This window comes from Schistocerca gregaria, chromosome 5 (assembly GCF_023897955.1).
Source record: "Schistocerca gregaria isolate iqSchGreg1 chromosome 5, iqSchGreg1.2, whole genome shotgun sequence".
In the NCBI taxonomy this organism is placed as follows: domain Eukaryota; kingdom Metazoa; phylum Arthropoda; class Insecta; order Orthoptera; family Acrididae; genus Schistocerca; species Schistocerca gregaria.
This window is the reverse complement of record NC_064924.1, coordinates 521,329,178-521,342,092: the sequence shown is the minus strand read 5'-3', so window position 1 is coordinate 521,342,092 and position 12,915 is coordinate 521,329,178. Positions and strand designations below refer to the sequence as shown.

Here is a 12,915-nt window from a genome sequence, read left to right as displayed (position 1 = left end):
GGCACTTGCTGCAGAGGCCCATAAGCAGCACCGTTTGCTGAACCACCATCGAGAAGACACTGTTAGTAGCCCTTGATTCATGTTGGTAGAGAGTTGCTCAACAGTAGCACACCTATTCACCTGTACACATCTCCACAGCTGTTGTTCACCCATCATCTATGGCAAATGGTGCACCACAGTTATTTTACGAACTTAGCTGTTTTGGAAATGTTTGCGCACTTGGCCCGAAAGCCAATGATCATACCCTTTTGTATGTGAGATAAATCACTCCGTTTCAGTATTACGACAGTGACTGCACTGTTCCCCATGTCCCCCAGACATGCTTTATATATCATCTGCTGCTAGTACTGCCACCTGCCGTCTGTGAGTGCTTATCGCATGATGATGTTGAACACAGGACGTGATCACATTTACGTGAGCAGACCGTGTACTTTTTCCTCCCTTTTCTCATTAAGTATAACAATTACAGCATTATTTCCATGGGGAACTGTTTTCCATTGAACATGTTCTGTCAATAAATTTGTAAGTTCCTTACGGAGAACTTTTCCTTCAACTTTATCAGTTTTACTTAAATATCACCATCTCACAGTGCCCGTCCATTCTTCGTATCTCATGTGACATTGATTCTAGAATGTTATTATTTTCATTACTATCTGTATGTGTTCCTGAATCATCTGTAGAACTACAACAACATTTGAAGAAAAATTTTAAAAACTTGTGCAATTTCATCATTGTTATCAGTTACTGTGCAAACTGTCATCACTGATAAAATGTCAGATCTACCTACTGTAACGGGACGGTAAATAATGAAGTAGTGCAGTTGTAGAGTTCACATGAATGTGCATATACAAATGTTGCTTAAAATATGTTATTGCAAATTTTGCTCTCATGTAAGTCTCAGGGGATGACTTCCACACTTGGTGCATTAGTACACTTCCACATATCTGCATTTGTTATAGTATTTGAATTAATTATTCACTCAGACATAAGTACAGTTTATGCTAGGGAACAAAAATTAGGCGATTATTATACTAAAATCAGCTTTTCACGACACAGTTCAATCACTATTTATTGTCATTGTTCTTTTCTTTCACACAATGAAATTAGCACTGGTGACACAGTTTACAGTTTTACTTTAATAATCATTTGACTCCAAGCCCCCAATAGCAGTAATGTAGGCTGCTATAAACTAAAATTACTCAGTCAATTTGAACAGAACCACAAGTCCCACTGTCTTTTACGTTCTAACAGTTTTGGCATGAAATCACAGTTTGCTACATGTTCACTTACGACAATGTGTACCTCATAAATCGTACTCGCACAAATAATCGTAGCACTTCCAGTTCACCAAATATATGCTTGCCCACTTGCACTCTTAAACAATGCTTTTTGTTGAAATAAATTGGTGCAAAAAAGAATTCTCAAACGACCACATGGGCCACCCTCAAGTGGGGCTTGCTCACCACCCACCCTCCAAAACGACTGACCAACAACTGACCCCTGGCCAAGATAGTCACTCGCTTATATAGGCTCGGATGTCCAACCCCTGGTTATTTAAGTACCAGTCTCACCAGTTAAGGTTACAAATTTTGATACGTACATCCCTCGACAGAAATACGTACACCGTCGTAACCACGCTAAAAAGTACATCTTATTTACAATGTTACATTAATTTCTAGGATTATTCTATTGCACATAAATCAAGTTTTAGTTTTTGCAAAATTTCGCCACTTAGCATAAATTTGTTTGTTAACATCTGTGCAGCAAAGTTTTAACATAGAACTGCATATAGCCCCATTTTTGGATGTAATCTATAGTGATCTACACATTGTGCTGCTCAAAATCTTCAAATCATAATAATTAATTAATTATGGGTGATAAATGTTAATAATAATTTGCAGACAATGAAAACTATTGCAAGTTAAGTGTACAGTATAACTTAACTAGTTTAAATTACGTGTGATGCCACCCACAATATTATATAGTGCCGTTCTTTACGTCATGAATTTTCTATTCAATTTTATAAACAATTTTCCCTCAAACTTCGTTTATTGCTCTTTACAGGCTTAATTATTTATGAATCTTAACATATGACTATGGCACTTGATTCGCTATGACGAAACATTTTTAATGAGTGCTTGCCCATCCCTGTAAGTCGCTATTTACTATTTTTATTAATCTTTCAGTATTCGTGATATTAATCGATTTTGAGTTTACTATAACTTCTGCGGCTCGTGACTTGAAATAAAGATCGATCTTTCTTGCTGACCACAATCCACTACTGCATTGCTCTTTACCATAAGTTAAATAGTTTTCGCGTAATGCACAAAAAACCAAACAATGCCCCAAGCTCCAAGCCACGTGGTCACCTCCCCACGGAACTGACCATTGAAAATCTAGTGCAGGTGTGGCATGTACTTCCACGTACTGCACACCGTATAGTGCGCTCGCTCTCCACAAAGCAATCCTTGCATACTAGAAACATCCATCTAGTAACACGGATTTGTACAGTCACACTACTAATGGCTTCTAAACGTAAAAGTGGAAAGTCCTTGGTGGAATGCACATAATTAATGGAAGCAGTAAAGATAACAGCTCAAGATTTTAGCAGAGGTGTCGAGGGGCACATAAACAAGACTTAGGAGATTACTAGCTTTCTGACAAATCTGTCTTCAAAAGTGCAGCATTCACACAAAGAGCTTCCCTCCTCGCTCATGGTGTTTATGCACATGTGCACCTTAATTATTATAAAGGTATTTTGACTATACACTAATGAAACTTCCATAAAATTAATAAACTGAACTGTGGTTTTTGTGTGTAAATGGTTTTACTGACAGTAAGAAGTCACAAAAATATTCTGAACTTACTTGTAGAATAACGAAGAATGAAGAATTAGTTCAGTTGAGTGACTGTACAGATATAGGCAACAAAGTCAAAATATTATATTTTGATATGTATGGCCTTCATCAGTAAAACACACACACACACACACACACACACACACACACACACACACACACCACCACCACCACCACCACAATGAATTCGAGACACTGGAGCTGGAGGTTGTCTGTGCATGAGGTGTGTGTGTGTGTGTGTGTGTGTGTGTGTGTGTGTGTGTGTGTGTACGGTTCACTGATTAACGCTGTGGCCGAAAGCATATATCTGAGTAATTGTGCCTGTCTGCAACTTGGAGTGTCTTCTTTAAGATAAGCAGGAATCTGTCTTTTCCTGTTTGTTGTTGTGGTCTTCAGTCCTGAGACTGGTTTGATGCAACTCTCCATGCCACTCTATCCTGTGCAAGCCTCTTCATCTCCCAGTACTTACTGCAACCTAAATCCTTCTGAATCTGCTTAGTGTATTCATCTCTTGGTCTCCCTCTACGATTTTTACCCTCCAAGCTGCCCTCCAATTCTAAATTGGTGATCCCTTGATGCCTTAGAACATGTCCTACCAACCGATCCCTTCTTCTCATCAAGTTGTGCCACAAACTTCTCTTCTCCCCAATCCTATTCAATACCTCCTCGTTAGTTATGTGGTCTACCCATCTAATCTTCAGCATTCTTCTGTAGCACCACATTTCAAAAGCTTCTATTCTCTTCTTGTCCAAACTATTTATTGTCCATGTTTCACTTCCATACATGGCTACACTCCATACAAATACTTTCAGAAATGACTTCCTGACACTTAAATCTATACTCGATGTTAACAAATTTCTCTTCTTCAGAAACGCTTTCCTTGCCATTGCCAGTCTACATTTTAAATCCTCTCTCTTTCAAACATCATCAGTTATTTTGCTCCCCAAATAGCAAAACTCCTTTACTACTTCAAGTGTCTCATTTCCTAATCTAATTCCCTCAGCATCACCTGACTTAAATTGACTACATTCCATTACCCTCGTTTTGCTTTTGTTGATGTTCATCTTACACCCTCCTTTCAAGACACTGTCCATTCCGTTTAACTGCTCTTCCAAGTCCTTTGCTGTCTCTGACATAATTACAATGTCATCGGCAAACCTCAAAGTTTTCATTTCTTCTCCCTGGATTTTAATACCTACTCCGAATTTTTCTTTTGTTTCCTTTACTGCTCAATATACAGATTGAATAACATCGGGGAGAGGCTACAACCCTATCTTACTCCCTTCCCAATAACTGCTTCCCTTTCATGTCCCTCGACTCTTACAACTGATATCTGGCTTCTGTACAAATTGTAAATAGCCTTTCGCTCCCTGTATTTTACCCCTGCCACCTTTAGAATTTGAAAGACAGTATTCCAGTTAACATTGTCAAAAGCTTTCTCCAAGTCTACAAATGCTAGAAATGTAGGTTTGACTTTCCTTAATCTAGCTTCTAAGATAAGTCATAAGGTCAGTATTGCCTCACGTGTTCCAGTATTTCTACGGAATCCAAACTGATCTTCCCCGAGGTCAGCTTCTACCAGTTTTCCCATTCGTCTGTAAGGAATTCGTGTTAATATTTTGCAGCTGCGACTTATTAAACTGATAGTTCGGTAATTTTCACATCTGTCACCACCTGCTTTCTTTGGGATTGGAATTATTATATTCTTCTTGAAGTCTGAGGGTATTTCGCCTGTCTCATACATCTTGCTCACCAGATGGTAGAGTTTTGTCAGGACTGGCTCTCCCAAGGCCGTCAGTAGTTCCAATGGAATGTTGTCTACTCTGGGACTTTGTTTCGACTCAGGTCTTTCAGTGCTCTGTCAAACGCTTCACGCAGTATCGCATCACCCATTTCATCCTGATCCACATTCTCCTCCATTTCCATAATGTTGTCCTCAAGTACATCGCCCTTGTATAGACCCTCTATATACTCCTTCCACCTTTCTGCTTTCCCTTCTTTGCTTTGAACTGGGTTTCCATCTGAGCTCTTGATGCTCATACAAGTGGTCCTCTTTTCTCCAAAGGTCTCTAATTTTCCTGTAGGTAGTATCTATCTTAGCCCTAGTGAGATAAGCCTTTACATCCTTACATTTGTACTCTAGCCATCCCTGCTTAGCCATTTTGCACTTCCTGTTGATCTCATTTTTGAGACGTTTTGTATTCCTTTTTGCCTGCTTCATCTACTGTGTTTTTATATTTTCTCCTTTCGTCAATTAAATTTAATATTTCTTCTGTTACCCAAGGATTTCTACTAGCCCTCGTCTTTTTACCTACTTGATCCTCCGCTGCCTTCACTACTTCATCCCTCAAAGCTCTCCCTGAAACTCTGTACAACCTCTTGTTCTTTCAGTTTATCCAGGTCCCATCTCCTTAAATTCCCACCTTTTTGCAGTTTCTTCAGTTTTAATCTACAGGTCATAACCAATAGATTGTGGTCAGAGTCCACATCTGTCCCTGGAAATGGTCTTACAATTCAAAATCTGCTTCCTAAATCTCTGTCTTACCATTAGATAATCTATCTGATACCTTTTAGTATCTCCAGGATTCTTCCATGTATACAACCTTCTTTCATGATTCTTGAATCAAGTGTTAGCTATGATTAAGTTATGCTCTGTGCAAAATTCTACCAGACGGCTTCCTCTTTCCTTTCTCTCCCCCAATCCATATTCACCTACTACGTTTCCTTCTCTCCCTTTTCCTACAACCAAATTCCAGTCACCCATGACTATTAAATTTTTGTCACCCTTCACTATCTGAATAATTTCTTTTATTTCATCATACATTTCTTCAATTTCTTCGTCATCTGCAGAGCTAGTTGGCATATAAACTTGTACTACTGTAGTAGGTGTGGGCTTCGTATCTATCTTGGCCACAATAATGCGTTCACTATGCTGTTTGTAGTAGCTTACCCGCATTCCTATTTTCCTATTCATTATTAAACCTACTTCTACATTACCCCTATTTGATTTTGTGTTTATAACCCTGTAGTCATCTGACCAGAAGTCTTGTTCCTCCTTCCAACGAACTTCACTAATTCCCAATATATCTAATTTTAACCTATCCATTTCCCTTTTTAAATTTCCTAACCTACCTGCCCGATTGAGTCATCTGATATTCCACGCTCCGATCTGTAGAATGCCAGTTTTCTTTCTCCTGATAACGACATCCTCTTGAGTAGTCCCCGCCCGGAGATCCGAATGGGGGACTATTTTACCTCCAGAATATTTTACCCAAGAGGACGCCATCATCATTTAATCATACAGTAAAGCTGCATGCCCTCGGGAAAAATTACGGCCGTAGTTTCCCCTTGCTTTCAGCCATTCGCAGTTCCAGCACAGCACGGCCGTTTTGGTTATTGTTACAAGGCCAGGTCAGTCAATCATCCAGACTGTTCCCCTTGCAAGGCTGCTGCCCCTCTTCAGGAACCACACGTTTGTCTGGTCTCTCAACAGATACCCCTCCATTGTGGTTGCACCTACGGTACGGCTATCTGTATCGCCGAGGCACGCAAGCCTCCCCACCGGCTAGGTCCATGGTTCATGGGGGAAGGCTTCTTTTTATACGTGAATCATTTTCAGTGGCCTGCAATATATGTTTCTTTTGTATATAACAATTGCTTCACATACCAATTATAGATTTGTTACTACATTGCAGGTTTTTGTTAGTCTTTTGCTGTTAAGTGCGAAACAACTTTTTGTAGCACAAGTTTTGAGAGGTTAAATGACCTTTTTTTTCCATTTAAAATTTATGGACTTATTAGTGCACATGTACCATCTAGGAGATGTACTTAGTTTCGTACACAGCACGTCCAATTTTTGTCATTTTATGAGCACGTTTCAATTCACTTCCACTGTTCACTGTGTTTTGTTTTGGTTTGTTTACTGTATGTAGTATTGCCAACTGTCACTCTGTGTTTTCCTTCATCTTTTGTTTGTGTTGTAGTGTCTGTATTGTTTAATCTTGTTTTGTTTGTTTGCAATGGGCACGCATATTTTTTAAGTTATCGTTTAGTCTTGGTATGTTCTACATCTCTGTTTGTTATTGACCAATGAGTTTTTACTTATACTGATTTGGTCATTTGTTACTTTCTTGTACATTGCATGAGCTCTTTGCATGTGAAAGTTTCCTGTAATATTGGTTCATGTCCTAACTTTATAAGGTGTCCAGCAAAGCTGGAGTGGCTATTTTCGTATTTCCAGCTTCTTATGTGTTCTTTTATCTAGCTTTGAAATGTATGCCTGTCGATTCCCAGGTAGAGGGATTTGCAGTCTTGACATTCTATCTGACATACGTTGGCTCCTTGGTATTTGTCTTGTTGTTCCACTGGTGTTTATAAATGTGACTGGAGTGTATAATCCTTGTTTCTTCAGTACATCTGCTGTTCTGTGTGTCAATTTGTGTCTTTATGTCATCATTTCTTTTTGTTGCTCATGTCATGGGTGTTCCCGTTCTGTGTGTTTGGGTGTACAGGAATATCTGTGTTGTTTGTGTTCTGTTTATTTTCATTTTTTTTTTTGTTCGTTTTGATTTTGTAGTTGAGTTCTTGTATTATCTGTGTGTTACATGCACTGGTTTTGTCTCTGAGCTGTATTGTTTCTAATTCTTTTTCCATCGTTTTCTCCACCAAGTGGGATTTTGTTCAGATGTATTGTATGTTGGAAACCTACTTGTTTGTGGTTTTCTCAGTGTTTCCGTGTGGCATGTATAATTGTACCTGTTGCTGTTGGCTTTCTGTAGATGTGAAATTGTGTTTATTATAGTATCTCTCTCAACTATATTTGTTTATAATGTAACTGGATAGATAAAAAATCCACTCACCAAGCAGTGGCAGGAGAACATACACATAAAAAAAGATTTTACTTTGCAAGTATTTGGAGCCACCAGATCCTTCTTCCGGTAGATGGGTTGAGGGAAAGGAAGAGGGGTGAAGGAAAAGGACTGGAGAGGTTTAGAAAAAGGGGTAGAGTTTTGTAAAGTAACCCAGAACCCCGGGTCAGGGGAGACTTTTAGCGGATGGAATGAGAAGGAAAACTGATTCATGGGGACTGCCAAAATCTCATTATTTCATTTTGTTATATTTGTTTGTGTGTTTCTTTTTCTGTGGCGAGCTGAATATAAAAATTATCCCTGAAATGGATATTTTTATTTATACTGTTTATGTCTGCATGCATGAAGCTGGTTTACTTTCTCTGCTGATTCATCTACCATACTAAGCCATTTTCAGTTGAATTTCAAAATGAGGGTTTACGGAACTTCCTAGAACTGCAAATTTTGGGGTAGACTCAAAACGGAACATAGACAATTTATCATAAGCCAACATACAACGGACCTAATTATCATGACTGACTCTTGTCACCCAGCTGCACAATAATGTGTGTATTTTTCTTCATGTTCTATTGGGTGGCAAAGTTATGATTGGAGAGTGTCACAGTTAATAAAGAAATTAATACAATAGTACAGGTTGGTTTAGCTAATGGGTTTGCAGTTTAAAAAAATTCAGATTTAGATAAAAAGATTTACAATAAAGTACAGAAGCAGACAACCTTGAGGTCATCAGAGACAGAGTACAAGCTCAGATTGTTTGAAGGATGGGAAAGGAAATCAGTCATGTCTTTTCACAGGATCTAGCCCAACATTTGCATGTAGCAATTTGGGGGAATCACACAAAACCTAAATCGGTATGTCCAGATGTGGGTTTTAATTGTCATCCTCCCAAATGTGCCTATAGTGTGTTAACAACTGCACCACTTCGCTTGGTGAACTTCTGTGATACAAACCATCACTAGAAATGAAGTATTATTCACAGCATAGCTTCAAAATATGTTGAAATGCAAACTGATGACAGATATTCATGTATTCAACATCACTCTTCCCTGTCAACAAATTTTCTTTATACTTTTTCCCACTCCCATCATTCATACATCAGTTCTTTCAGTATGGACTTAATGTTGTGTTCATGGTTTTCTTAATTTCTCCACCTTCATAGAATTTCTTCCTTTTTGATTTGTCTAGCTCTGGGACTGACATCTCACATGATGTTCACAACATCACTCATGCCAATCTTTGTCTCAATTTCAATCTGATACTTAGAATGTTGATTGAATGATTATACTGGTAATTGCATTAACCCTTTGACTGCTACAGACGTGTTAGCTCATCATGCCTCGCCGTTCGCCTGACGCGCCTGACGTGTAAACACACGGCCTTGGGTCTTCCCTACAGCATTAAGGATGTGTGTACGCATCCGCACCACAGGCCTTCCCACCATTAGGCATGAGTTTAGGCGCGCTGAGTCACAGCTACCCGAGCGCTACGGACATGTATACATGCAGAGCTGTCTTTCTGTCCTGCTCTTCTAGTAGCTGTTCAGTGGTTCGACTGCGTAGTTCGAGAGTGCTGTGTTCACTCTTTGCAGAATTTGACTTAAATTCCTGTATTTTCATCAGTTTTCATGTCTTCTATGTGAGAAATGTCACGTCATCATGGTTGCACAGATAAAGAATCCTGGATATGTTCACTAAGAGTGACAGTGAGTGTGAATTATTTGATGTTGCTAACAGTGATGAGTCTTCAATAGAATCTTGAAGCTGTAGTCCTCAGCTCTTTACATCACAGGAGAGAGCAAGAATTAGTCCTCAGCCCTTTACATCACAGAGGAGAGCAAGAGTTACAGTCAGCAGTCACTCTGAATCTGAGGAATCAGAAAGTGATTGTGAAACGGTTCAGAAAAGATCATGCTTAAGAGACACATTTCAATGGAAAGGAACCGATTTCCAGCCATTAAACCATTACTTCGATGACTCGAGTTCAGGATACAAATTTCAATTAGATACTGACCCAAGCATTCTTTCATTTTTTTTTTTTATTTTATATTTATGTCACAAGAACTGTTGCAATTTATTGCAGACGAAACAAATCGTTTTTACGTTTACACCAGAGAAAATACTACAGAATCTGTGAATTCTCAACTGTCAAAGTGGAAAGACACTGGATTTGAGGAAATGTATTGTTTTGTTGCCGTTTGCCTTCTATTGACGCAAGTTAGGAAGTTAAAAACAAACAAAAAAATTGTAAAAAAATAAATAAAAATAACAAGTTGTTATATTAACTTAATTATGCTCTTAAATTAACTTAATTATGTCATGTATTGAAAAATTTTGACTCGTTCCACATCATTACGAAATATCGTATTCATGATCCATGGAACTAGTATTAATCTAATCTAATCTAATCTAATGTAAGTGATTATTGGTCCAGAGATACACTTTTGAACAAACCAGTTTTCAGCAAAATTATGTCCCGAGATCGTTTTTTTTTTTTTTCTACTTCTGAGAATGTTACACTTCAGTGATAACTTTGGAAGTACTGGAGGCAAGAGCCAATTTAAAATTAGGACGATTGTTGACAAAGTTTGTACAACATTTTGTGATTAATTTCGCCCACATCACAAGCTTTTTATAGATGAAAGTCTCTTGCTGTTCAAAGGACCACTACCTTTTAAGCAACTTATTCCAACCAAGTGAAGAAAATTTGGAATAAAGATATTTGTACTGTGTGACTGTCAGAGAGGGTATATTTCAGATTTTACTGTCTATACAGGTGCAACAACAGAAATTGGGTTCCACAATGTGGGAAAATGTGGCGACGTAGTGGCAACTCTTATGGGACCACATTTGGAACAGGGTCATATTCTATATGTCGATAACTGGTAATCCAGCCTGGACCTGTTCCTCTTGCTTCACAACCATGTAACACCTGCACGTGGCACTGTTCGTAAAACCGGCGCAACATGCCGAAACTGCAGAAGAAATTAAAACGAGGAGAAACTGAGTTTAGGTCCACTGAAAAGGTCCTTGCTATCAATTGGTGCAATAATAGAGAGGTATAAATAATGACAACAAGCCACACAACACAAATGGTTGACACAGAGAAGACTGACAGAAATACTGGCGAAAAAATAAAGAAACCGCAATGTTTTGTAGATTACAATTCGAGTATGGGTGCAGCTGACCGTGGTGACATGGTACTGAGCTCAATGGGATCAGTGCATAAGACTGTGAAATGGCATAAGAAATATTTTTTTCACATTCTGGATTTGTGCATTCTAAATGGTCATGCTCTCCACTGGTCGGTAACAGGGCAAAAAATGACACTCGCAGAGTTTCACCTTCCTCTTGTAAGGGAGACTGTAGGAAAATATGATACAGAATGGTGAAAAACTGGTGAGGGAAGGCGTTACGATGACGAGAAACCTCTGCAATTCACAGGGAGACATTTTCCGGCTGTTATCATGAGTGAACATTCACAGAAAAGTACGCTAATGCGCAGATACATGGTTTGCACGAAACAGAAAGTGCAGCGAGAAACTATATACCTGTGCAAAACTAGCAACGTTCCATTATGTGTTGCACCCTGCTTTGAGACTAATCATACAAAGAAGCATTACTAATCGCTGGTCCTTTACTAATTGCTGGTCCAAAGCCCAGATCGAAAAGAAGGATGGGAAATAGATGCAACAGGTGTAAAATTATTCAAACGAAGCCTGACTTCTTAATATGTAGCAGTTTACTGGCAAATGAATGGACTTGGTGATTGAGATTGTGCAATATCTGTACTGTGGCAAATATAATTACACCGAGCACATTGCGCCAGTATAACAAAATCTATACATTAATCTCTGCGTACAATACATTTAAATTATTAACACGTAACATGGACAGTTACATTCTTTTATCCTTAGTTGTCCTTTCCTATATTTTTGATATTGCTACCTGGAGCTTCCATTGTTTGATTTTTGCAAGAAGTGCTTACAATGATTAACATTGGATACCAACATATCAACAGTCCGGATTGGACAACAGAATCTAACTTGGTCACTTTCCTTAATCCATATTAATATGCAATTAAGGGCTTGCCCCAATTCTTGGCAGTCACTTTTTGGTCTCACTTATTATGCATACAAACATCCACTCCCCACTTTAAAAAAAATTGAAAATCTGCCCCTCACGCCCATAAGCACAATTCAGTGAGCTAGTTAGAGACTGTAGCACACTAGTGGTCTCTCTCATAATCAATAACAAAACTATGAAGCAATGTTCTTTCATGACTTCACTATTGTTTCCAAACAAAATGCCAGTACTCATAAGAATGGAAGTTATTATTACACATTAAAAACCATTTTAAAACACACAAACTTGCCTCAGCAACCCTAGTAACAGAAGGATATGCATGCAAGTCTCTCCATGGTTAACATTGCCTTTTTGAAACTGGAGGTGGAACATGTGTTTCAAATAGCTCTTTAGCTGTCTTAATGACAGTGCTCAGAGGCCACCCTGTTCCTCCCAACAAGTTCTACGACAGCACTTCTAACTCAAACTGTGTCCTCTACGTGGCCATTCACTACCAAGACAGCATTAAATATTTCAACCTGACATGCAAGATCACATGGACAATCAGTGGCACACTTATATTTAATGTAACAACATGAAATATATACAAACATAACCATATTTTACACTACATTACTTGCAGTAAATAGCTTTTGCTATTGCAAACATTGTCCAAATAAGAACAGTGCCCACTTAAGTCTTCTGCCTGGGTGAGATTCATTTTACTATCTGAAGTATTTGTTTCACAGATTATTTAGAGTATTTGTTTCACAGATTATTTAGAGTATTTGTTTCACAGATTATTTAGAAGTTATGCAATTGCCCACTAACATGAAATTAGACTTTCTCAGTTTTACAGAATTCTCACTTTCTGACTTGGCACTTGGCTAAATAAACATTTCAGCTTATTGAAGCTTTCACAAAGAAAAGAGACTAGTTTTTCACTATAAGTAATCTATTCCACAGAACACTAAGAAATAATATTACACTTCTCACAAGTAATTTAACAGTTATGTTTCCACTCTTACCTTATACCTGGTAGATGCCACACAGAAATGGCACCATCTGAATGAAGGCATACCAGCAATTTTCCTTTTGGAGACACTTGCATTCTAAAAATTGTACTCT

At 38.4% G+C, this 12,915-nt stretch overlaps 1 protein-coding gene across 4 annotated transcripts in view; it reads right to left on the bottom strand.

Moving 5' to 3' along the window:
* The window catches only part of LOC126272771 (NBAS subunit of NRZ tethering complex-like), a 410,576-nt gene that overhangs the window by 353,633 nt on the left and 44,028 nt on the right, over positions 1 to 12,915 (bottom strand). For all 4 annotated transcript variants that reach the window (XM_049975911.1, XM_049975912.1, XM_049975914.1 and 1 more), the window contains one exon: positions 12,816 to 12,913. In XM_049975911.1, the coding sequence (XP_049831868.1) occupies positions 12,816 to 12,913 (98 nt within the window). The remainder of the gene's footprint in view (positions 1 to 12,815; positions 12,914 to 12,915) is intronic.